Below are 26,215 nucleotides of genomic sequence, written 5' to 3'. Positions count from 1 at the left end.
CCTGGGATAACATCTTAATAATAGGTAAATGGAATAGTCTTCTGGGTGGAATTATCTGTAACCATAGATACAAATGTTACATTGTTCCTGGGACAACATCTTAATAATAGGTAAATGGAATAGTCTTCTGGGTGGAATTACCTGTAATCATAAATACAAATGTTACATTGGTCCTGGGACAACATCTTAATAATAGGTAAATGAAATAGTCTTCTGAGTGGAATTACCTGTAATCATAAATACAAATGTTACATTGTTCCTGGGATAACATCTTAATAATAGGTAAATGGAATAGTCTTCTGGGTGGAATTATCTGTAATCATAAATACAAATCTTACATTGGTCCTGGGACAACATCTTAATAATAGGTAAATGGAATAGTCTTCTGAGTGGAATTACCTGTAATCATAGATACAAATGTTACATTGGTTCTGGGACAACATCTTAATAATAGGTAAATGGAATAGTCTTCTGGGTGGAATTACCTGTAATCATAGATACAAATGTTACATTGGTCCTGGGACAACATCTTAATAATAGGTAAATGGAATAGTCTTCTGGGTGGAATTACCTGTAATCATAAATACAAATGTTACATTGGTCCTAGGATAACATCTTAATACATGTAATAGGTAAATGGAATAGTCTTGTGAGTGGAATTATCTGTAATCATAAATACAAATGTTACATTGGTCCTGGGATAACATCTTAATACATGTAATAGGTAAATGGAATAGTCTTCTGAGTGGAATTACCTGTAATCATAGATACAAATGTTACATTGGTCCTGGGACAACATCTTAATAATAGGTAAATGAAATAGTCTTCTGGGTGGAATTATCTGTAATCATAGATACAAATGTTACATTGGTCCTGGGACAACATCTTAATAATAGGTAAATGGAATAGTCTTCTGAGTGGAATTACCTGTAATCATAAATATAAATGTTACATTGGTCCTGGGACAACATCTTAATAATAGGTAAATGGAATAGTCTTCTGAGTGGAATTATCTGTAATCATAAATACAAATGTATAATAAAAGGGTCAATATAAATGTTAACAAACTTTGTTACATTGTTCCTGGGACAACATCTTTAAAATAGGTAAATGGAATAGTCTTCTGAGTGGAATTACCTGTAACCATAGATACAAATGTTACATTGGTAATGGGACAACATCTTAATAATAGGTAAATGAAATAGTCTTCTGGGTGGAATTACCTGTAATCATAGATACAAATGTTACATTGGTTCTGGGACAACATCTTAATAATAGGTAAATGGAATAGTCTTCTGAGTGGAATTATCTGTAATCATAAATACAAATGTTACATTGGTCCTGGGACAACATCTTAATAATAGGTAAATGGAATAGTCTTCTGAGTGGAATTACCTGTAATCATAGATACAAATGTTACATTGGTCCTGGGACAACATCTTAATACATGTAATAGGTAAATGAAATAGTCTTCTGGGTGGAATTATCTGTAATCCTAGATACAAATGTTACATTGGTCCTGGGATAACATCTTCATAATAGGTAAATGAAAGAGTCTTCTGAGTGGAATTACCTGTAATCATAAATACAAATGTATAATAAAGGGGTCAATATAAATGTTAACAAACTTTCTTGCATTGTTCCAGGGACAACATCTTTAAAATAGGTAAATGAAATAGTCTTCTAAGTGGAATATTACCTGTAATCATAAATACAAATGTATAATAAACTGGTCAATATAAATGTTAACAAACTTTCTTGCATTGTTCCTTGGACAACATCTTTAAAATAGGTAAATGTAATAGACTCTTTTGAGTGGAATATTACCAGTAATCATAAATACAAATGTATAATAAACGGGTTGTTATAAATGTTAAAAAACTTTCTTGCATTGTTCCTGGGACACCATCTGTAAAATAGGTAAATGAAATAGTCTTCTGAGGGATATTACCTCAGATGTTGGCATTCACCTCAACAAAACCTTTAAACAGACTTATTAAGAAGGGATATAGTTATGATACTGTTGTCAGGTCATTAAGGATTGCATATTTTGGTATTAATATTGATTCACTTATAGGGTCTTTGCATCGGAAATAAATAAACACATTTATTCTAAAACCAGTAGTTGGCATGATACAGGTTATGTGTTCTTCTCATATATTTTATGATGGTATGAAACTTAACCCTTAACGGGAGGGATTGTAATTGATTTTCATATGATGAAGACATAATCAGTTTAATTGAGGTCTGGAGCTGGCATGTCAGTATTAAACTGATAGTATAGCCCTTTGTTAATTTATGTATAATTGTCATTTTGCTGAGGTTATTTTTGTTACCTATTCTGACATCGGACTCAGACTTCTTTTAAAATTGAGTTTTACTGTGCATATTGCTATGTGTTTCTTTCTTCTACATTGGCTAGAGGTATAGAGGGAGGGTTGAGATCTCACAAAACATGTTCAACACAGTTACTTTTTTGCGCCTGTCCCAAGTCAGGAGCCTCTGGCCTTTGTTAGTCTTGTATGATTTTTAATTTTAGTTCATTTAAATGTTTTTGAGTTTAGTGTGATGTCCATATTCACTTCAAACTATAACACAATTTTGTTGAGGGATTAGCCATGTTAGTTGCGGAACACCTCAGGTTTTGGGATTTCCTTGCTGCATTGAAAACCCATTGGTGGCCTTCCCCTGTTGTTTGCTCTTTGGTCGGGTTGTTGTCTCTATGAAATATTCCCCATTTCCATTCACAATTTTACCTATATATACAAAGTTTACTTGTTGCATTAGACAATCAGGCTGTCAGAATATAAAACTGCAGGACTATAGGATTTTGGGGTAATAGGACTGTCAGTTTATAGTGGGTGGTATAGGGGGTTCCGAAAATAGAAACAGGTGAAATAAAATTTGCAAAAATGTTGCATGGAAAATTAAATCAGAGAAAATGAAGCAGGAGAAATAAAATTGTTAATATTAAGGGAAAATGTACCAAAAGTTATTACTCAGCCGTTCTTGGAGATCATGCAGTCATTACTAATTGACATTGAGACCCTGGGGTCACCTTTTAGCACTCGCTAGTTATATTCGATTTGAAAAAAAAAATATTCACAGTACTTAATTTATAAGCTATTAATGAAGAAAGAAATTAATAATTTGGGAACCAGTTAATTAATTCTTCATTTAAAACAATATCCAGACTAAATTTGAATTATAGTCCCGGATTCCCCTTTTAATCAAATGCGAGACAAGCACGAGAAATTTAGAGTACCAGCAGGAAAAAAATAATAAATAAGGGGAAACATGCAACACGCAGAAAACATGAAATAAAACATTGAAACACGAAAAAACATAAAAGAAAAAGGCTGAAAAAAGTTGCATGAAAATAACCCTTTACCACCCTCTTTATAGGCAGGAGGATTTTGAAAATAAATAACTCAGCCTTGATAATCACAAAAATAAATGGTTTGTTCTGTGGTAGTTTGAAAATAAATTACCTGACTTGCAATGTATTGAAAATAAATAACTCAGCAGGTCTAATCGAAAGTATGAGATGGCACCAGATTCTTCATAAATTCATCTTTTTTCCAAAAAAAATCGAGAAACACTTCCCAATTTTTTTAAAAATAAAAGTATAAATATTATTTAAATATACTTGAAATGTCTGAAAATTGGTTTCATTTAACTTGAGGTATATTGTCTCAGGAAACCTTAACTCACTTTTATTTTAACAGGGCCATAACTACATTGAGGCAAATACCTCATGTAGGAAATTTCAAAACCAAACGCTTGTCTCCATATCAAATTGTGTTCACGGCGAGTGCCTTGCAAGAAGCAAGTTTTGTTTTCCCTCAGACATAGCCCTGATTTTTTTGGGATCAATGTTTCTTATGTATTTGTCTTTTGTTAATTGATGGCTTTCTGTATTCTGTTAGTGTTGCATTCCTTTTGTAATCTAGTAATTTTGTATGAACTTGATCATGAGTTTAAAGAAAAAAACAGCAGCCACAGACTTAACTAGATGTGAATTCCATTTTTGCTTTATCATGCACATTGGTCTTTTGATGTTGTCCCTACAAACTTAAGTCTTACACTGAATTTATACATTTTGCTTTGAGACCAAAATATTGTCAAAAATTATTGAAACGAAACTTGTAATTTCAGATTAAGAAAGGGTCTTCGGAACACCGGGCAGAAAGCATGATTTTGCATCATTTGTTCTATAGCTTCTAGGGCCTTCAGTGGCTCCAAAACCCTTCAAAAAAAAATTTGCCTCGCTCCGCTTGGCGAAATATGTTTGCCAATACTTCTGAAAGAGGCTAGTTACAACCAAACTTTAATACTATGTATGTATGCAATACATGTATGTGGTTGGGAATATGAAAGATTCATTTCTGCAGAGGATGATGATTAATTCTGAGTAAATGGTACACAAGGACTTGACTATACATGTATTATTTATAATAAACAAATCATTTAAAAATTGTATATTTTCGAATATCATAAATATATAGTTGTGAAAATGAATAATCAGTCCCTTGCTTTAATGAAAATGAAAAATCTTGCTTCAATAGTGCAGAAAATGAATAATCTGTCCTCTTAGTTTTCAAAAATAAATAACCGATCAAAAACAAATCCCCCTAGCCCCCCCCCCCCCCAGAATATCAAATGGTCGTTCGCTTATTCAGGCTTTAAGGCAGCAACCATTTGATTTTCTGGGGGGGGCTATAGTTTTTTTTTCTGTACAAACTTTTTTTTTCGACTGCGGCGAAAAACAATCTATTTTTTTCGCGACAAGTCGAAAACAATTTTTTTCTTTCAATTTTAGCATTACATATAGTGGCAGCTGAGGGGTGAAACAAACAATTTTTTTTTCTCAGAATCAAAAACAAATTATTTTTTTCTCCAAAAACTGGAAACAAACTTTTTTTTCCAAAAAAAACCATAGCCCCCCCCCCCCAGAAAATCAAATGGTTGCTGCCTAAGGCAATATCTAAAAATCCATATATATATATATATATATATATATATATATATATATATATATATATATATATATTATATATATATATATCTACATGTATAGAAATCAATATTTAGGGTTCAATTCTTTGGACATGTAAGATAGGTTTTGAAGGTAAGTAGCAAATGATTCATTACTTTCAATCTGTTAATAATTTGCTCATTTGAATTTTAATATTGGTTTACAAAGTGAATATCACCTGTCATGTCTGTAGCCTACTGTAGGGTGTACTGTTGTAGTGTGATTTTGTCAAATGTACCAATCAAGTGATTTGTATAGTTCTAAATCCTTGACCTTTCTTATTAATTGTCTCTTACAATGTCTCTATTTACTTGTTTTCTAATCGTGTATATAGTCTATGGGACTGACATACCATTCAGTTTTGAATCGACTCCTTACCTGGAAAAAGAAAAAGAAGTAGAAGAAAGTTTTCCGTTTCATAGCTTGTCCCAAATTGTAATTTTTTCCACTATACACCGCTTTAGAAATAAAAAAGTATGACCGGTTATTACTAGTTACAGCTCTCTCTTATTCAGAATTCGAAAATTAAGACGATCTTTAAAATTCTATTATTATTTAAGATGTTACCTGCAATCGGTTGTAATGGTTAAAAAGATACTTTCAAAGGAAATGATTTTTGAGCCCGGGGACATTACCTTATTTTTTAGTTCTTTCTGAACGAGGATTACTTCCCCTAGGTTGTAAGTGCTGATTTCACAATTTTTCAAAATTTTTGGGATTTTTTTTCTCAATTCAACTCTTCTTACAATAACAAGGATTGACAAGTATGAACATCTGTTATAGTGTGACGTCTAATTATCCACTTCTGGTTAATTTTGATCATCTGATAATTACTGTCATAATTTACATGTGTATCCATCCTCTCTTTGACTGCTAGACAACTGTTTTTTTTAATAAAAACTTGACATGTGTATTAAAGAATAGAAGGATATGTGGTAGTCCAAATAATTATGACGTCTGGCAAGGCTATTTTAATATTTTTCTGGGACGCCTTCCTACGACTATTTATTTTTTTTCTGGGATGCCTTTCTACGACAGGAAGGCGTCCCAGAAAAAAATTAAAATAGCCTTGCCAGACGTCATAATTATTTGGACTAGATATGTGGTATCCATCCATGACTTAAAATCAGTATATGCACACAATAACCCAGAAACAGCATATATTTATGTAATATCTATCAAAAATGATTAATTTAAGTCTTACATTTATATGTTAGACTCGGATGGTTATTCGAATCGGATCAAGGTCTGTTGGACCTCATATCGATTTGTCCAATGGGATGTCATGTTCTCAAATCAGTGTCAAATATTTTTACCTGCCAATTTTCGTTTGATGTGAAGTTATGTTATTTGTATCACCAAAACGACATGCATTCGATGTTAGTCTCCTTTTATCAATATCCAATTTCATTTACTCAATCCCATTTAGTTCAATCTTTGTTTTATATTATCTGTATTGCTTTGTCTGTGTTTGTAGCTGTTAAAACAAACTAATTGGATTATTATATCTTTTTCAAAATAATTGAACAAACATTAGAAAATCATCAAAATGACAATATAACAAGCACTTACATCATATTACATGTACATAATGAAAGACTTTCATCCTCTTGATCATACTTCTTTCATATTCATATAAATAATGAAATACAAATCTGTGAAAGAGTCAACAACCCAATGTCTTAAACATTGAGACATCTATGTGTGATGGGTCTTAGACCTTTTGCAGTTGAACGATGTAGATGTAGATGTAGAGGGCAATATGAAAAAATGACATCATAAAAAAGTACAGCCAATAGTTGAAAAGTAATTAATATTTCAACTCTTAAATTCATATTTTTCAACAAATTTTAAGCAACCATTTTAATAATAAAGTTGTGATTTCATTTATGCAAGTCTGTCCAATAGAGAATGAAAGAAAAGATGATGATTAGAGGGGCATGGAATTGCTTGTTGTTAAGGAATTTTATTTAATTATGAGGTGAGATTGGGATGTCAATTTGAGGAACAGACATGGATTAGAGACTAGATGTCATTCAGAGCCTGACATATAAATATTAACACACTAGTGGTAACAGGATTATAACAACATATGCCTTTTGATCATGTTGATAGACAATGACATGATAGAACTATCTTTATAATTTGTGTAAAACATGGAAATATTTTTTGAAATAGGAGTATTAGATGTAATAATAATGCTTTGCTACATTGTATCTTGAATAAAATGATAATATTTATTTCAGATAATTTATAAGGATAAAGTATGGTAGTGAGAACTTACAATGATGAATTGTCCTATCTGGAAAAAGTTGGAACACATTCATGGAGAATTAAGAAAGGCTTTGTCCCAAACATGAAGGTAATTATATATAAATAGAAATGAAAATATTCAAACTTTTTATACGACCGCAAAAATTGAAAATTTTTTGGTCGTATATTAGTATCACGTTGGCGTCGTTGTCGTCCGTAGTCGTCGTTGTCATCGTCGGCGTCCGAAGACTTTTGGTTTTCGCACTATAACTTTAGTATAAGTGAATAGAAATCTATGAAATTTAAACACAAGGTTTATGACCATAAAAGGAAGGTTGGGATTGATTTTGGAAGTTTTGGTCCCAACAGTTTGGGAATTAGGGGCCAAAAAGGGCCCAAATAAGCATTTTCTTGGTTTTCACTCTATAACTTTAGTTTAAGTAAATAGAAATCTATGAAACTTTGACACAAGGTTTATGACCACTAAAGGAATGTTCAGTAAAGTAAGATTGACAAACACATCATAATCACCAAAACATAATTTTCTCATGAATTCTATTCTCATCTATTATGTATGTCCTTTTTATAGGACCGCAAAAATTGAAAAATTTTTGGTCGTATATTGGTATGACGTTGGCGTCGTCCTCGTCCGAAGACATTTGGTTTTCGCACCATAACTTTAGTATTAGTATAAGTAAATAAAAATCTATGAAATTTAAACACAAGGTCGATGACCATAAAAGGAAGGTTGTGATTGATTTTGGGAGTGTTGGTCCCAACAGTTTAGGAATTAGGGGCCAAAAAGGGCCCAAATAAGCATTTTTCTTGGTTTTTGCACAATTACTTTAGTACAAGTGAACAGAAATCTATGAAATTTTAACATAAGGTTTATGACAACAAAAGGAAGGTTGGGATTGATTTTGGGAGTTATGGTCCTAAAGGTTTAGGAATTAGGGGTAAAAAAAAAAGTCCCAATAACTGTGAAAAAATGAATTATTGGGGTTCTTTGATATAAAGTTAAAGATAAAGATATTTTATTTCCTAATCATAGGGCTCATAACAAGCATGTAATCACATAAAGTAAAAATAAAAAGCCTTTCTCTCCCATTCGCATACACTCACACATACAACATTTACAACTATTGTTCTGATTAAGGATGATTGATTTAACAGTACAACATGTAAATGAAAAATAAAATACAGACTCAAATGTATTTTTATTTTTTTATGAGGAGAGTCAGTTGCCTACTGTACATTGTTTATGTGGAACGAAGGATAACTCTTACTGCCCAGAAAAGAAAAAGAAAAAACAATTCAAGTATAATGTGACAATGAACTGTTGAAGACTATAAATAAGTTTTAAAAGTTTCAGTTAAGCAAATATTTAGTTTCTCAATGTGTAAAATGAGGAAAGCAATTCACATAATTTAGAGTTAAAATTAAGGCTATCGTTTAACATGAACCAAATAAGCAGATTACTATCAGATATTGGGGATAAATATGGGTATTTTGTAAAGAGTTCATCCAGAAAGGTTTTTTATACGACCGCAAAAATTTTAATTTTTCGTCGTATATTTCTATCACGTTGGCGTCGTCGTCGTCCGAATACTTTTAGTTTTCGCACTCTAACTTAAGTAAAAGTGAATAGAAATCTATGAAATTTTGACACAGGGTTTATGACCACAAAAGGAAAGTTGGGATTGATTTTGGGAGTTTTGGTCCCAACATTTTAGGAATTAGGGGCCAAAAAGGGCCCAAATAAGCATTTTCTTGGTTTTCGCACTATAACTATGAGCTGAATCTAACCATGTATTTAAATTTTGGATATTGGACCATAATAGGTAAATGTCCAATTTAAAATTTTTAAGTTTTTAAGTTTAAGTTCTTAGACCACATTCATTCTGTGTCAGAAACCTATGTTGTGTCAACTATTTAATCACAATCCAAATTCAGAGCTGTATCAAGCTTAAATGTTGTGTCCATACTTACCCCAACTGTTCAGGGTTCGACATCTAGGTTCGTATAAAGCTGTGCCCTGCGGAGCATCTGGTTTAGTATGATCATAGACCAAGGTGAGCAACACAGGCTCTTTATATATAATTAGAGCCTCTAGTTAAAATTACTATGTATTTACAGGTTGAGGGTTTATTTTATGTCAACACACACTTGGAGAAACTGATGTTCGATGAGTTAAAACAGTCCTGTAGGTCACAAGGTTATGGAGGTTTCTTACCGGGAATGAAACAAATAGGAAATGTGGCAGCTTTACCAGGAATTGTTGGAGTAAGTTTATCAGAATTGATTGTATAGAAATGTGGCAGCTTTACCAGGAATTGTGGGAGTAAGTATAGCTTTATCAGGAATTGTTGGAGTAAGTATATGTGGCTGCTTTACCAGGAATTGTTGCAGTAAGTATATATATATATATATATATATATGTGGCTGCTTTACCAGGAATTGTGGGAGTAAGTATATGTGGCTGCTTTACCAGGAATTGTGGGAGTAAGTATATGTGGCTGCTTTACCAGGAATTGTGGGAGTAAGTATATGTGGCTGCTTTACCAGGAATTGTGGGAGTAAGTATGTGGCTGCTTTACCAGGAATTGTGGGAGTAAGTATTTGTGGCTGCTTTACCAGGAATTGTGGAAGTAAGAATATACTATGTCGAAATGCTCACACCGAACAGCAAGCTATTAATTAAAGGCCCCAGAAGTGACTAGTGAGTAGTGTTAAACCATTCAAAAGGAAAACAAACTGTCTAATCTATACAAATAACAAGAAACGAGAAATTTTTATGAACCACAACATCTAACGACAACCATCTGACAGTGGACAGGTGCTGTTTAATTATATTTGTTTCTTTGAAACTAAATTTTCCTCAATATAGTTTGAATACAAATTTATTTTATACTGTTTTGATAACATATACTTCCTGCTTTTAGAAATCTATTGGTTTACCTGATGTACACTCAGGATATGGCTTTGCTATAGGTAAGTTAATAAGGTTTGTGACAAATTTAGAATATTTTTATTTAGTTTAACACAAGTTTAGTTTTAAGATAACAAACTTTCATTTTTTAAATCGATGATATGAAAGTCAGTTGATAAGCCAAGTCCTCATTTTAGGTATTTAAATTTTATGAATGCCAAATCTGACAGTCTTTTACATGAATTTTATTCAACATGTTAAAAGAAATATTCTGACAAAAATATTTCTGGTTCTATTTCTAACTATTCCAGTTAACAGCCCATTTTTCTAAGCTATTAAAAAGTTATTTTTGTAATTTATGCACAATCATATTTAAGTTGAAATTTCAGAAATTAGTTAAAACCTGGAAAAGGATAAAAAAAATATGCCTAATTACAAAAGCTAAACGTAATGTGTAAATAGAAATACCATTCATAATACCTTTAAGTAACCCAAAATATTCACTTTGTCATTTATTGATGTTAGATTTTCCAAATAAGACTCACATCTTAACTGTATAACTGTATATAAAATATTATTGCGATGTTTTTATACGACCGCAAATTTTGAAAAAATTTTCGTCGTATATTGCTATCACGTTGGCGTCGGCGTCGTCGTCGTCGTCGTCGTCGTCGTCGTCGTCGTCGTCGTCGTCGTCGTCCGGCGTCCGAATACTTTTAGTTTTCGCACTGTAACTTTAGTAAAAGTGAATAGAAATCTATGAAATTTTAACACAAGGTTTATGACCATAAAAGGAAGGTTGGTATTGATTTTGGGAGTTTTGGTCCCAACATTTTAGGAATAAGGGGCCAAAAAGGGCCCAAATAAGCATTTTCTTGGTTTTCGCACCATAACTTTAGTTTAAGTTAATAGAAATCTATGAAATTTTGACACAAGGTTTATGACCACAAAAGAAAGATTGGGATTGATTTTGGGAGTTTTGGTTTCAATAGTTTAGGAATAAGGGGCCAATAAAGGGCCCAAATAAGCATTTTTCTTGGTTTTTGCACAATAACCTTAGGTTAAGTAAATAGAAATCTATGAAATTTAAACACAATGTTTATGACCACAAAAGGAAGGTTGGTATTGATTTTGGGAGTTTAGGACCCAACAGTTTAGGAATTAGGGGCCAAAAAGGGACCCAAATAAGCATTTTTCTTGGTTTTCGCACTATAATGTTAGTATAAGTAAATACAAATCTATGAAATTTAAACACAAGTCTTATGACCATAAAAGGAAGGTTGGTATTGATTTTGGGAGTTTTGGTCCCAACAGTTTAGGAAAAAGGGGCCCAAAGGGTCCAAAATTAAACTTTGTTTGATTTCATCAAAATTGAATAATTGGGGTTCTTTGATATGCCGAATCTAACTGTATATGTAGATTCTCAACTTTTGGTCCCGTTTTCAAATTGGTCTACATTAAGGTCCAAAGGGTCCAAAATTAAACTTAGTTTGATTTTGACAAAAAATGAATCGGTTGGGTTCTTTGATATGTTGAATCTAAAAATGTACTTAGATTCTTGATTATTGAAGTTTTTTGGTCCAGTTTTCAAATTGGTCTACATTAAGGTCCAAAGGGTCCAAAATTAAACTATGTTTGATTTCATCAAAAATTGAATCCTTGGGGTTCTTTGATATGCCAAATCTAACTGTGTATGTAGATTCTTCATTTTTGGTCCTGTTTTCAAATTTCAAATTATACATTAAAGTCCAAAGGGTCCAAAATTAAACTAAGTTTGATTTTAACAAAAATTGAATTCTTGGGCCTCTTTGATATGCTGAATCTAAACATGTACTTAGATTTTTGATTATGGGCCCAGTTTTCAAGTTGGTCCAAATCAGGATCTAAAATTATTATATTAAGTATTGTGCAATAGCAAGTCTTTTCAATTGCACAGTATTGTGCAATGGCAAGAAATATCTAATTGCACAATATTGTGAAATAGCAATTTTTTTTTAATTAGAGTTATCTTTCTTTGTCCAGAATAGTAAGCAAGAAATATCCTATTGCACAATATTGTGCAATAGCAAGAATTTTTTTTAATTGGAGTTATCTTTCTTTGTCCAGAATCAACTTAAATCTTTGTTATATACAATATACAATGTATATACACTTTTTACTACCAACTGATAAATTTAAATAATCTTTACCATTCAGTGATAACAAGCAGTTTTTTTACATCTTAATATTTTATGATGTATTTAAATGAGTAGTTATTGTTGCAAACTCCATTAGAAATTTGAATTGATATCAGTTTTGAAAAAGGGAAACGGGGATGTGAAAAAAAAGGGGGGGGTTAAATTTTTCTCATTTCAGATTTCATAAATAAAAAGAAAATTTCTTCAAACATTTTTTTGAGAGGATTAATATTCAACAGCATAGTGATTTGCTCAAAGGCAAAAAAAACCTTTTAAGTTCATTAGACCACATTCATTCTGTGTCAGAAACCTATGCTGTGTCAACTATTTAATTTTAGATTTAAAAAGTTTGAAGAAGAAATCTTTAATTGATTTGTAAAATCTTGGCATTTGTTTTGTGTAAAAAAAAACCATGTAATGTCAAAAATTTGATCACAATCCAAATTCAGAGCTGTATCATGCTTGAATGTTTTGTCCATACTTGCCCCAACTGTTCAGGGTTCGACCTCTGCGGTCGTATAAAGCTGCGCCCTGCGGAGCACCTGGTTATTATTGCGAAAAATGATTTTTTTCAATATCCCAACAATTAAAATGGCATATTAGTCTAAAACGATTAAATCCCAATAATAATTGGACACAATAATTTCTGAATTTACAGTAGTTGATATATAAATTTAACTTGATTATTTTTGATTGTTTGTTCCAACAGGTAACATGGCTGCTTTTGACTGTGGGGATCGTGATGCTGTTGTGTCACCAGGGGGCGTTGGATTTGATATCAATTGTGGTGTACGATTATTGAGAACCAACCTGTGTGAAAAAGATGTAATTCCAGTGAAAGAACAGTTAGCTCAATGTTTGTTTGATCACATTCCTGTTGGAGTAGGATCTAAAGGCATCATCCCAATGACTGCTATGTAAGTTAACAGTTAGCTCAATGTTTGTTTGATCACATTCCTGTTGGAGTAGGATCTAAAGGCATCATCCCAATGACTGCTATGTAAGTTAACAGTTAGCTCAATGTTTGTTTGATCACATTCCTGTTGGAGTAGGATCTAAAGGCATCATCCCAATGACTGCTATGTAAGTTAACAGTTAGCTCAATGTTTGTTTGATCACATTCCTGTTGGAGTAGGATCTAAAGGCATCATCCCAATGACTGCTATGTAAGTTAACAGTTAGCTCAATGTTTGTTTGATCACATTCCTGTTGGAGTAGGATCTAAAGGCATCATACCAATGACTGCTATGTATGTTGACAATCTACTTTTATCAAATATTGTCCAATTGATATTAATTCTAATAAGATAGTATTGAAAGTCATAAAGAGACACAAAAATGAGAATTAAAAACTATCCACATATTACAGTTTTGCATTGATGGCATTAAATGACATAATGTGGAAATCATTACAAATTTTCTAAAGACTTGTGTGCAGACTTTTTCTACTCTTTTGTCAGGTTGCTGCCCCTTTGACACATTCCCCATTTCCATTCTCTATTTTATTTGGCATAACCAAGAAATCAAATATTCATGAAAATACTTTTTTTCTCATTCCAGGAAAAAATTCTGAAAAATAGATTAATCCACATTAACCCAATCCATTTTATTGGGTAAAGATTGGATGCAATGCAATCAAAACCCTATGTTACTGACTTATTATCTAAATCTTCCATTGCTTATTACAACCTTTTTGATGCACAAAATAAAGTGCTTTGATCATAACATTCTATATATCCTATCCATGAACATTTCCAGATATTTATCAATGATGTATGCTCAGATATTCAAGTCACAAAACAATGTTACACCTGTCAAGAAAATTACATAACTTTTGCAAGGGCAGGAATCTAATAACTGTCATCTTTAAAAATTGGAGTTATCTCCCATTGTCCAGAATTGTAGTTGAATCAATTCATTGACAATGCAATATTAAATTTTACTTCCCACTGATAAATTAATGCAACCTTTACCCTTTTATGCTTACAAGCACTTTGATATAACATTCTGTTTAAAAAAAAAATGGTTATGCATAGAACATTCGTTGATATTATCTGATGTACCCTGTAGACATCTCTGAATAATTAATCATTTCTGATATGTATTCATATTCATGTTAGTATTGGAAGCCAGTAAAAAGATTTATATTTTCAGGAATCTGGAGGAAGCCTTAGAAATGGGAATGGATTGGTCCTTGAGAGAAGGTATTTCATAATGACATTGTATAAGACCATAATAAATTGATATTTTAGACTAAAAAGGCTGTGAGATTTATTTAATCTTTTTCTTGAATTTTGTTTTTGATGGAAAAGCTAACAAAATTTTACTTAATTGTAAATGAGAGAGACAGAGGATATTTTTGCTCTTACATGGAAATTCTTATTATTTTAGAAAGAAAACTATTTTTTTATCAAAATGTCTGATTACAAATATTTTTTTTTCCATTAGTTGCAGGTATATGTTTTACTCATGATAAACTTGAGGATTGCTGCTACTCGAAAGAAATAAATCCAAGTTGATAAATGTTTAAATGTATAAAAGATTTAAGATAATTGATTGTTTAATACCACTTTCAACATTTTTGTGCGATTTATTGATGATCAGTTATTATTGGTGAAGGAAGCTGGAGTGCACAGAAAGAACCACCAAAAACTGACAATCCTATATTTCAGATAATAATTGTAATAATAACTAGTTAGTTAGAAATAACTTATAGTCCATTGTTTTGATTATATCATGTTCAAAGATCTAAACTGTATACTGTGGATTCATTTATTTTTGTGGATACTAACTTTTGTGGATTGAGGAAGATTTGAATTTTCATGAGTATTTGATTTCATGGTTGTGTCAAAGTTCTGATATAACATTTTAGAAAAATGGTTATTTTTTTAACACCTATACCCCGTTCACACTATGCCTTTTTAAACCGGGTTCGACCCGAATTAGTTAATCCGGGGTTAAATTTAGGTAGTGTGAAAGCCTTATCACGTGGCGCACCCAGAATTAAAATTGCCCCTCATTTGAGGTGGAGTTAATGTGGGGCGAACCTGGATTAACTACCTCACTTCTAAGTGTGAACGCAAAAGTGAAGTTAATGTGAGGTTGTTGCTATAGTGACATATATGACGTTTTCTAAAATAAGTCATCAATGTGACGTAACTATTATGTGACGTCATACATTGAATGACCTCATATTTTGACAGACGTCCAGTTACCGTATATACTGGGTCATGAATTATATTCATAAAAAATTAGCGACAAAAAGAGGGATATAAGTGTATTAATCTATGTTGAAAACCTGGACAATGACAAACTATGAAACCTATATCGCTTTTTTGGGCGAAAAATTAGTGCAATTTGAACAAAGTGACGTTATTTGAAGAAAAAAACCTGGAAAGAGGTTGATTGTGATTCAACTCCTCAAAAGGGGGTAAAATATTTCAGACTTAAATAATATGCATCTGTGATGAAAAAAATGTGTACAGTGGAAATGCAGATGCGGATTACAATTTTGGCACCCTATGTTTTTATTTTTGTTGAGAGGGAAAATCCCAAACCCGCTTTATTTTTTATCAAGAGTGAACTGGGGTAATTAATTTGGGTTAATTAACACGGGTTTGCCCCCCGTGCAGATTTTATTGTGTGAACACTCTATAAATTTCCTGGTTCATCTGTACCCAAAGATTCCACAGAAATTGGTATCAAATGATTAATATTGAATCCACAGTATTGTGTTTGAATTTAGCTTAAGTCTATAAATTGTATCTTTTTTGCAGGCTATGCATGGGCTGAAGACAAAGAGCATTGTGAAGAATATGGGAGAATGTTACAGGCTGACCCTTCTAAGGTCAGCAGTCGGGCTAAGAAACGAGGTCTCCCCCAGGTTGGTATTATAACAATGAAAGAAAGTTACACCTCTTTATGCCCATTCAAAGCAATAAATTGATCTTTTCTACCAATTCTTTTCAAATTTAGATATGTCATCTGTAATGAAAGGTTAGTTTTGATTTTAAAGTTTCCACTTGTGCTGTTGTATTGACAATAACACTTAATAATGTAACAAGAAACGCATGCAGAAAGTCCATTAGTTTACTTTCAAAATAAAAATGGTTCAAAAGTCAATTTTCCTAGAGCTATTTTTATTTTAACATGGTACATGTACTCAGATTAGGCAGCAAATTGACCATAAGGGAGAGCCAATATACCATGCCTATTGCATGTAGATTCTGTAACATTAACAAGTACTGAAAGATTAAAAAAAAAAAAAAAACACCTGCTATAAAAAACACCTCATGGTTTTGATACAAACAAACTTTACATTTTAGCTTGGAACTTTGGGTGCAGGCAACCATTATGCAGAGATTCAAGTTGTAGAAGAAATATTCAACCCATTTGCTGCAAAAAGAATGGGAATAGATTTCAAAGGCCAAGTGTGTGTAATGATCCATTGTGGAAGTCGGGGATTAGGTCATCAGGTTGCTACAGGTAATATTTTATGTTTATGTTTAATTTAAATAATCTTTAATTTCAGAGAAAATATTGTGTTGATTTAATATTTCAATTGTAGAACCTGCTACATACAAATGAAGCCATCAAAATTTTAAATCTAATCACAAGAAATCTGTCTTACCACAATTATCAAAACACTAAAAACATCACAAAAAAATCTACAGAATAATCCATCACTAGCCAATTAAGCATTTCAGTTGAACGGTTGATGGTAAAAATTCATACTGAATTGGCAAAAATTGGGATGTAAAAATCAACACATTTTGACAGAGCTTTGACAAAAAGGGTGCTATTTAGCTCTCTTGCATGTTCTTGATAGCTGCACAGTGAACTTGAATTGTTTACATCCCCCACATGAGTCTGATAGCTGCACAGTGAACTTGAATTGTTTACATCCCACACGAGTCTGATAGCTGCACAGTGAACTTGAATTGTTTACATCCCACATGAGTCTGATAGCTGCACAGTGAACTTGAATTGTTTACATCCCACATGAGTCTGATAGCTGCACAGTGAACTTGAATTGTTTACATCCCACACGAGTCTAATAGCTGCACAGTGAACTTGAATTGTTTACATCCCACATGAGTTTGATAGCTGCACAGTGAACTTGAATTGTTTACATCCCACATGAGTCTGATAGCTGCACAGTGAACTTGAATTGTTTACATCCCACACGAGTCTCATAGCTGCACAGTGAACTTGAATTGTTTACATCCCACATGAGTCTGATAGCTGCACAGTGAACTTGAATTGTTTACATCCCACATGAGTCTGATAGCTGCACAGTGAACTTGAATTGTTTACATCCCACACGAGTCTGATAGCTGCACAGTGAACTTGAATTGTTTACATCCCACATGAGTCTGATAGCTGCACAGTGAACTTGAATTGTTTACATCCCCACGAGTCTGATAGCTGCACAGTGAACTTGAATTGTTTACATCCCACACGAGTCTGATAGCTGCACAGTGAACTTGAATTGTTTACATCCCACATGAGTCTGATAGCTGCACAGTGAACTTGAATTGTTTACATCCCACATGAGTCTGATAGCTGCACAGTGAACTTGAATTGTTTACATCCAACATGAGTCTCAACATAGGATTAGGTACAAACATGCAGCTGGGATTTCAAAAATACCTCCTTTTCATATATATTGAAATCTTGTGAAACTTACAACATGTTTATATATTTCTCAGTTATCACATACAATCTGTGACATCATAAAAGTTATCAAAGGTACCAGGATTATAATTAAGTACGCCAGACGCGCGTTTCGTCTACATAAGACTCATCAGTGACGCTCATATCAAAATATTTATAAAGCCAAACAAGTAAAAAGTTGAAGAGCATTGAGGATCCAAAATTCCAAAAAGTTGTGCCAAATACAGCTAAGGTAATCTATGCCTGGGATAAGAAAATCCTTAGTGTTTCGAAAAATTCAAAGTTTTGTAAACAAAAAATTTAGAAAAATGACCACATTATTGATATTCATGTCAACACCGGAATGTTGACTACTGGGCTGGTGATACCCTCGGGGACGAAAACGTCCACCAGCAGTGGCATCCACCCATTGGTGTAAAAGTTATCAAAGGTACCAGGATTATAATTTAGTACGCCAGACGAGTGTATAAGTCAGTTTAAAAGTATATATAGATGTCTTAATGAAAAATGAAATTACTCACAAATTAAAATATTACCCAAGTGAAATCACAACCCATTGATATTGTGCCATTTTAAAAAAGTAAACCATTCCAGCTGATCTGTGTATACATGTACCTTCAAATAGGAAGAGACTCTCCCCCTCTATGTACATCCTTTGGTCATAACACTAGTGTAATCTGTTATTTTCTGTTATATCTTAAAAAAAGATGCCCTTGTTGCCATGGAAAAGGCTATGAAGCGTGACAAGATTGATACCAATGACAGACAGCTGGCTTGTGCAAAAATCAACTCAGATGAAGGTCAAGATTACTTGAAAGGCATGGCATCAGCTGCTAATTATGCATGGGTCAACAGGTCAAGTATGACATTTTTGGCAAGACAGGTAAAAATATCTTATAATTTCTTTTAAAGTTTATTGAAATATTATCCTTCTTAGCTTATATTTATTGAATGTACATTAGTTAAAGAAGATATGTTGCATCAGTCAGAAAGAAACAATCAGAAAGCTCCCTCAGTTATTACAGGCAATAATTGAATCAACCAATATTTCAAATTTGATTTTAATATCAATTTGATGCATTGCTTGAACATTTTTTTATAAACAACTTTTTCTTTCTTGGGACAAAATAACATGAAATACTGAGAGTAGTTTCACCATTATTTTAATTGCACCATATTGTAAACAAATATAATTAAATAATATATCATTCTTATTTTTTTTTTAACAAAAGTTGATTATGATTCTAGTTTTTTTTGTCAATTTCAGGCTTTTGCTAAAATGTTTAATACTACACCAGATGATTTAGACATGCAGGTTATTTATGATGTTTCACACAACATAGCTAAATTTGAAGAACATTACATTGATGGAAAACAAAAAACATTACTGGTTCACCGAAAAGGTTCTACACGTGCCTTCCCTCCACATCACCCATTGATACCAGTAGACTATCAGCTGACTGGACAACCTGTTCTGATTGGAGGAACCATGGGAACCTGTAGTTATGTGTTGACAGGAACAGAACAAGGAATGGTGGAAACTTTTGGCAGCACATGCCATGGAGCAGTGAGTAAACTTGAAATTGAAAACTATATGGTTTCCTCAAGATGTTTATTTATTTTGATACCACATATGGTTTGGTTGCTCTTTCAGACATATTCTTGTACTGTTGAACAGAAACTTAAATCTCAAGAAACTACTGATGTAAAACAATAATGTTTTTTTTTACATCCACAATATTTTTAATCAACTAATATTGAGAATAATTTGTTTATGTGACTTGTATAAGTAAAACGATACTGCAAACAAAGATTGCCTTGAATATTTTAAATTTGGATCTTCTTTCACTTGATTACTAGAACAAATGTATGGCATAGAAAATCATAAAATTGTATTGCTGTGAAATCAGGTCGAGAAAACAATTTTTGGTAAAATAATTGGTTTCAGTTAGTGTGAACTTTGCATGATTTTGTAATTTTCTGCTTTCATTTTATTTCTATGTAATTTGATTTCCATTGGGATAAAAAAAAATCAAAAGCATTCCAACACACCAAGTTAACAAGAATATATATCTAAAGGTTTCTTTATTGTCCAAGTAATATACAAGACCCCAATAATTTTATCAGAAACCTTTATTTTCAATGTCAGTAATGTCTAACAAATTTTGAAGAATCCATTAGAATCAACTGAAACTAATAAAGAATATGAGCTAAATATGAGGATATTTAAAATGAAAATAAGAAAAACATTTGAAACACTGAAACAGAATTGATAACAAATATAATACATTGACCTTTAAATTTTAGGGGAGGGCTCTGTCTAGAGCAAAGTCTCGTAGAAATCTTGACTACACATCTGTATTATCTGCCCTTGAAGAACAGGGAATCAGTATACGAGTGGCATCACCTAAGCTGGTTATGGAGGAGGTAGGAATGCTTTAACTCAGAATCTGATGCAAAACAATAGCAGAAATATAGACCACTGACTAAATATATAAATATATGAATATTGATTTTTTTTTTCCAAAATTTTGAACACATTAATCATGCATTTAAAATTTATAATAAAAAAGGTTACAAGTACTGAATTTAAAGTTGTACAAGTTTAGAAATGAAAACTGATACCTTTTATATTGCATATGGCCTGAAAACACAGTTAACGTAAAACAATGAAAATCAAAGGACGATAACTGTGTCCTTGGACTGAAGTGTAATAGATTTAACATTTGGCCATTAAAAGAAATTTTCTGGTTCTCGGACGATGAAATTAAAAAAAATAAATGAGGCAGAATATTCAATTTTCACATCGACTCTTTAGCTTCAATATCCAAGTATTTCTACAACACTTAATAATAAGATTTAATGATATTATTTATAAACTTTGTAGGCGCCTGCATCTTACAAAAACGTGACAGATGTTGTTGATACATGTAAGTATGAGTTATTTGTACTTAGTATACCCCAAAACTAGGATAGGGGCAGTATTGCAATCACCTTGTTCTGTTCAGTACAGGTATTTTCCTCCGTTATATCAAGGCCGTAACTAGGCATCTTATTTTAGTGAGGCAAAATAATTGAGCCGAGAGAAGCGAGGCGTTAAATTTTTTTGGAGGGTATGAAATGAATGGTGCAAAATCCTGCGTTCTAGGCATTTTTAGAGAGTTTGATAATGTTTTGAATTTGGACAGTTTTTATATAAATTGTTCATATTTAAAGACTTTTACTAATACCAAATTTTTAACAACTTTATTTGAATTTGTATGTAAGATAATCATCCAAATATCAATTTAAATCTGCCGCCAGAACATAGAACAAACATCGATTCAGTAGAGTTTGCCAATTATTTCTATGGTGGGTTCAGTCAAATTGTTTTAGAATCATAACTTTGGTCTGCTGATATCCTTATCGCGATGAACATGGAGCATGGCAAGACCGCACAACCTCTCGCCACTCATGTATGCTCTTTTCCTAGATTTCAGTCGTTTCAGGGCAGTCTGTGTTTCTAAAGGTAGCACATTATCATCAACACAATGATCAATGTCTTCTTCCAATTCCTTCTCCATCAGCAATTCGGTAGCAGCATCGGTAGTAACAGTTTTGTTTGCAAAAGGGGATTAAGCTTTCCTATAAAGGCTAGCATCATCATACAGTCTCAGTTACAAAATATTAAACTCACTTGTATGCTGACAAAGAGTAAACAAACTAGGGATAGAATGAGATAAGATACATGTATATGATCTATCTATAGAGTAAGTATATATGATATGGGTACAGGGGAATTAAAATGGAGTTTTGACGTTTACATGTAGGTCCGTAATTTCAAATTATTTCTGGAAATAGTCGGTGGTATTTTAGTTCCAGAATCTATAAATTTAGGGGTTAGGGGTTGGGGATGTCTGATTCCGAAACCCCAAATATAAAGAAATGAAATTCCGTAGTCCCGAATAAGTAAAGACAAAATCCTGTGATAAAGGTTCTATACCATTCCTCAATAATTTCAAATTGGAATATGGGATGTTCTTTCAATTTTTAAGGTTAAAGAAACATGGATCATGAAAAACTAATCCATGCATGTTTCATATTATTTATATTTTATTTATCTGTAAAGAGAAAGATTAAAGTTGATGAAACGGAGAAATGAATACACAGACAGGACTGCCCCCTTGCGATGCCCACTACTTGATTTGTCAGTCTACTTATCGTTTTTGGATTGTTCTAATGAAGTTATATGCAATACGCAGACTAAGTTCACAAACAAATTAGTTTACTAGAATTATTCCTTCTTTACCTTCAGTGTCGCTTTTCCTTTTTCTGCAAGAGCCTGTTTTTAACCAGAGATCCATGATGATTATCGTTACTAGGTTAATGTAATTGAGAAACATCACCCGTTGAGATGCTGAGTTATATCCAGGAAGAATAGTTTAAAGGAATGATGACAAGTTATAGAAATTAAGGTTGAGACAGAACAACAAAAGACTATTTTATTTGTATATATGTATAAAAAAAAATAATCAGTGTCGAAATTTTAGTGAGGCAATTGCCTCACTTGCCTCAAGGGTAGTTACGGCCTTGTATATATCGGAATACTCCCACTTGAAATATATGGATTTAATGCTTAATCAGATATTTACTCAGGCGTAAAAACCTTGTCCATTTGTCTTTACATCCAACAAATATATTATACATACTTTTCTCAGAAACAACTAAAAAGAATGACTTTATATATTGTCAGACCCTTAATGGTAAAGATTTGTAAGGTGTGAGCTATTTTGGGATCAGTACATTACCTACTTCTTATCTGTTGATACTTTGAATTATCTAATACATAAAATGAACCTTAATTGTTAATCACACTTCTAAGTACTGCTAATCAAAGCTCACCTGTGATTGTGACATAAAATAGTGTCCCCCATGAAAAATTTCCAAAAGACAAAATTCCATATCAAATATTGTCCTTTGACACTATTTCATAATAAAATACTGTCCAGGACTACATTTCTTTTTGAAATAGTTTCCTTGTCAATGAAATTTTGTCATCCTCCTGGACAACATTTCAAAGACATTGAGTCATTTTATTTACTCTCAAAGTAAAAATCATTGTTACAGAAAAACACATGCCCATGTAGTAGCATGCCCTGTTTGTGTAGTAGCATGCCAATGTAGTAGCATGCCCTGTTTTGTGTAGTAGCATGCCCTGTTTTGTGTAGTAGCATGCCCTGTTTGTGTAGTAGCATGCCCTGTTTGTGTAGTAGCATGCCCATTTAGTAGCATGCCCTGTGAAGAAATCCACATTAGTATGTCAAAGCTTTAATTCAATCTTTGATTAAAACATATGTGTTGAAGGTATCAGTCTAACAAAAATATTTATCATGTTATAGGTCAGGCAGCAGGCATAAGTCAGAAAGCCATCAAACTTCGACCGATTGCTGTGATTAAAGGATGATACAGACAGTTAGTAGGAATAGGTGGTACTGGTGGTAGATCAATCCAAGCTTGTGTGATATAGACCTCATCAAACATTGTGCAATGGTCAAATACAAAGCTGTGTTCCATATCATGATGTTACCTAAATGTCTTACTTGATCTGATATCTAGAATCAAAGGACAATATTACTACCTTCACATTATTTATACAAAGGAAACTTTTCCAGGGTTCTTCTTAATGAATTAACCTGACATTGTGTGTTGCTCCACATGCACATTTTTGTCTTGTTTTCTTGTTAATGCATTGATCTGTTGTTTGTTGTTCATGCATCTTATTGCCCAAGTAAATAAACCTGTATAATCAATTTGTATCAACTCATTTACACTGGCAATTTCCATAAATATCCTGTGATTTTTTAAGATCATGTTCTCTGTAAGCTAAATTTGTTTTGAACAATTGCTGTTTTCAGTATAAAATCTCATTTCTCAAGAAATTCACTCAATAGAAAAATAGTTTGTATTTAAGTGAACAATCTGGGATTTAGAGGTTCAGTTTATTCTCTTTTTTTTTTAATTTGATGGAAAGTTGTTTCACTAGTTATTATAACTTATCTCCTTATATTGATATTTTATGTTACAAAATATGATGAAAAAAAGATTAATATTTATGTAGGAAGTGTAATTGTTTAGATATCCATGATTGGGAACGCAAGCTTGTGCACATTGACAAACTTTATAACTTTGTTTAACAATTCTAAGATCCTTATCCATTTTGTACTGATAAGAAAAATTACAAATTGTTGATATATAAACAAAGTTTTGTTGTGTCTGTAAGTGGTTAGTGCTAATTTGTTACATCAGATGCAGTTCACTTAACATGTTTATAATGTCTCTTTGTCTGTATGGTTAAAACCTATTTAAGTTAAAATTTGTCAATTTGAAAGAGAGAAAAAACTAATCCAAATTGTAAAGTACAGCTTTTGTAGGGAATTTAAAAGTAATACAACACTCCATTGATATATTCTAATACTGTTTTTTATTTTACTATCAAATTTTAAAATGCGAATTTTATTTTCTGTCATACTAATTTTTGCAATAATAAAAACATTGATACTTTTGTGAATTCACTATATTGTACAATACAATTAGTGGCCATCATCTGTAGCAAATAATAGAATGTTTTACTGCTTATAAGAATCATGAGACATTAATTTATTGTGTGACTTGCACAGGAGTTATAATAGGATATGAATTCAAGTTGAATTTAAGTTATTAGATGTTACTATGAAAAGCATAACGAAGTAAAAGTAATCCAATTAACTAGGTAGTTGACTTATATTTCCTTCCCATGGTGTACCAGTAGCCATTGTTTATCACTGTCCTGATTCTCATGGTGTACCAGTAGCCATTGTTTATCACTGACTGATATCAAAGTCTGTAACTTCTTAAGTGATACATCTTAATGTTTATATCATTTAAGGATTTGATGTATTAATTGTACATCTTTGCTAGTCTCAATTGAATCTATTCACAACTTTTCTGGGATCATTAAATACTTGATGTCTTTTACATAATGAAACTGAGAATAGAAATTGAGAATGTGTCAAAGAGAGAACAACCCGAACATAAAGCAGAAAACAACTAAGGCATAAACATGTGTCTATTGTTGAACACCTTATTGATGACCTATTGATGCCTTTTAGTTTTTGTGTGTTTTTTGGTTGTTTTCTGATGGACTTTTTGAAGGCCGTACAGTGACCTATAGCTGTTAATTTCTGCATCATTTAGTCTTTTGTGGAGAGTTGTCTCATTGGCAGTTATACATTTGTACCACATCTTTTTATACGACCGCAAAAATTTAAATTTTTCGTTGTATATTGCTATCACGTTGGCGTCGTCGTCGTCCGAATACTTTTAGTTTTTGCACTCTAACTTTAGTAAAAGTGAATAGAAATCTATGAAATTTTAACACAAGGTTTATGACCACAAAAGGAAGGTTGGGATTGATTTTGGGAGTTTTGATCCCAACATTTTAGGAATTAGGGGCCAAAAAGGGCCCAAGTAAGCATTTTCTTGGTTTTCGCACAATAACTTAAGTTTAAGTAAATAGAAATCTATGAAATTTTGACACAAGGTTCATGACTACAAAAGGAAGGTTGGGATTGATTTTGGGAGTTTTGGTTCTAACAGTTTAGGAATTAGGGGCCAAAAAAGGGCCCAAATAAGCATTATTCTTGGTTTTCGCACAATAACTTTAGTTTAAGTACATAGAAATCAATGAAATTTAAACACAAGGTTTATGACCACAAAAGGAAGGTTGGTATTGATTTTGGGAGTTGAGGTCTGAACAGTTTAGGAATTAGGGGCCAAAAAGGGGCCCAAGTAAGCATTATTCTTGGTTTTCGCACCATAACTTTAGTTTAAGTAAATAGAAATCTATGAAATTTAAACACAAGGTTTATGACCACTAAAGGAAGGTTGGGTTTGATTTTGGGAGTTTTGGTCCCAACAGTTTAGGAAAAAGGGGCCCAAAGGGTCCAAAATTGAACTTTGTTTGATTTCATCAAAAATTGAATAATTGGGGTTCTTTGATATGCCGAATCTAACTGTGTATGTAGATTCTTAATTTTTGGTCCCGTTTTCAAATTGGTCTACATTAAGGTCCAAAGGGTCCAAAATTAAACTTAGTTTGATTTTAACAAAAATTGAATCCTTGGGG

General features: G+C 32.4%; 2 protein-coding genes and 1 long non-coding RNA gene across 10 annotated transcripts in view; 1 reads left to right on the top strand and 2 right to left on the bottom strand.

Annotated features, from left to right (window-relative positions):
- Positions 1 to 5,801, bottom strand: part of LOC143063087 (phosphoserine phosphatase-like) — a 28,320-nt gene extending 22,519 nt beyond the window's left edge. Inside the window, exon 1 of one of the 5 annotated variants that reach the window (XM_076235074.1) lies at positions 5,674 to 5,801. Coding sequence is in view for 2 of the 5 variants with exons in the window: in XM_076235042.1 (XP_076091157.1) it covers positions 5,417 to 5,458 (42 nt within the window). In the remaining 3 variants the exon portion in view is untranslated. Of the gene's footprint in view, positions 1 to 5,216; positions 5,270 to 5,334; positions 5,474 to 5,673 lie in introns of those variants that run through there. The other 4 variants (XM_076235042.1, XM_076235055.1, XM_076235050.1 and 1 more) reach the window with 4 other exon arrangements.
- Positions 5,598 to 24,816, top strand: LOC143063069 (RNA-splicing ligase RtcB homolog). Of its 4 annotated transcripts, none has more exons than XM_076235001.1 (13): positions 5,598 to 5,718; positions 7,285 to 7,400; positions 9,428 to 9,574; positions 10,234 to 10,282; positions 13,107 to 13,314; positions 14,551 to 14,600; positions 16,173 to 16,279; positions 16,722 to 16,881; positions 18,780 to 18,955; positions 19,340 to 19,639; positions 20,380 to 20,499; positions 20,960 to 21,002; positions 23,451 to 24,816. In XM_076235001.1, the coding sequence occupies exons 2-13, from the start codon at positions 7,305 to 7,307 to the stop codon at positions 23,513 to 23,515; spliced, it is 1,521 nt and encodes a 506-aa protein (XP_076091116.1). In that variant the 5' UTR covers positions 5,598 to 5,718; positions 7,285 to 7,304; the 3' UTR covers positions 23,516 to 24,816. The 4 variants fall into 4 exon arrangements, with proteins under 4 accessions (XP_076091116.1, XP_076091124.1, XP_076091133.1 ...); XM_076235009.1 differs by having other exon boundaries at positions 5,706 to 5,802; XM_076235018.1 differs by lacking the exons at positions 5,598 to 5,718; positions 7,285 to 7,400; positions 9,428 to 9,574 and adding an exon at positions 9,607 to 9,632.
- LOC143063112 (uncharacterized) lies at positions 24,252 to 25,013 on the bottom strand. The gene is made up of 2 exons (XR_012974942.1): positions 24,920 to 25,013; positions 24,252 to 24,877 (listed from the first exon to the last, which is right to left on the bottom strand). It is a non-coding gene; the product is annotated as an uncharacterized LOC143063112 (long non-coding RNA).
- Positions 25,014 to 26,215: the final 1,202 nt, after the last annotated feature.

Source organism: Mytilus galloprovincialis, chromosome 1 (assembly GCF_965363235.1).
Source record: "Mytilus galloprovincialis chromosome 1, xbMytGall1.hap1.1, whole genome shotgun sequence".
NCBI lineage: Eukaryota > Metazoa > Mollusca > Bivalvia > Mytilida > Mytilidae > Mytilus > Mytilus galloprovincialis.
This window is presented reverse-complemented; position numbering and strand designations above follow the sequence as displayed.

Excerpts from the sequence above, each read along its gene's own strand:
- LOC143063069 (XM_076235001.1), top strand. The coding sequence starts at position 7,305 with ATGGTAGTGAGAACTTACAATGATGAATTGTCCTATCTGGAAAAAGTT. Across the intron at positions 14,601-16,172 it reads GGATTGGTCCTTGAGAGAAG|GCTATGCATGGGCTGAAGAC; the intron begins GTATTTCATAAT and ends TCTTTTTTGCAG. Across the intron at positions 20,500-20,959 it reads CTAAGCTGGTTATGGAGGAG|GCGCCTGCATCTTACAAAAA; the intron begins GTAGGAATGCTT and ends TAAACTTTGTAG.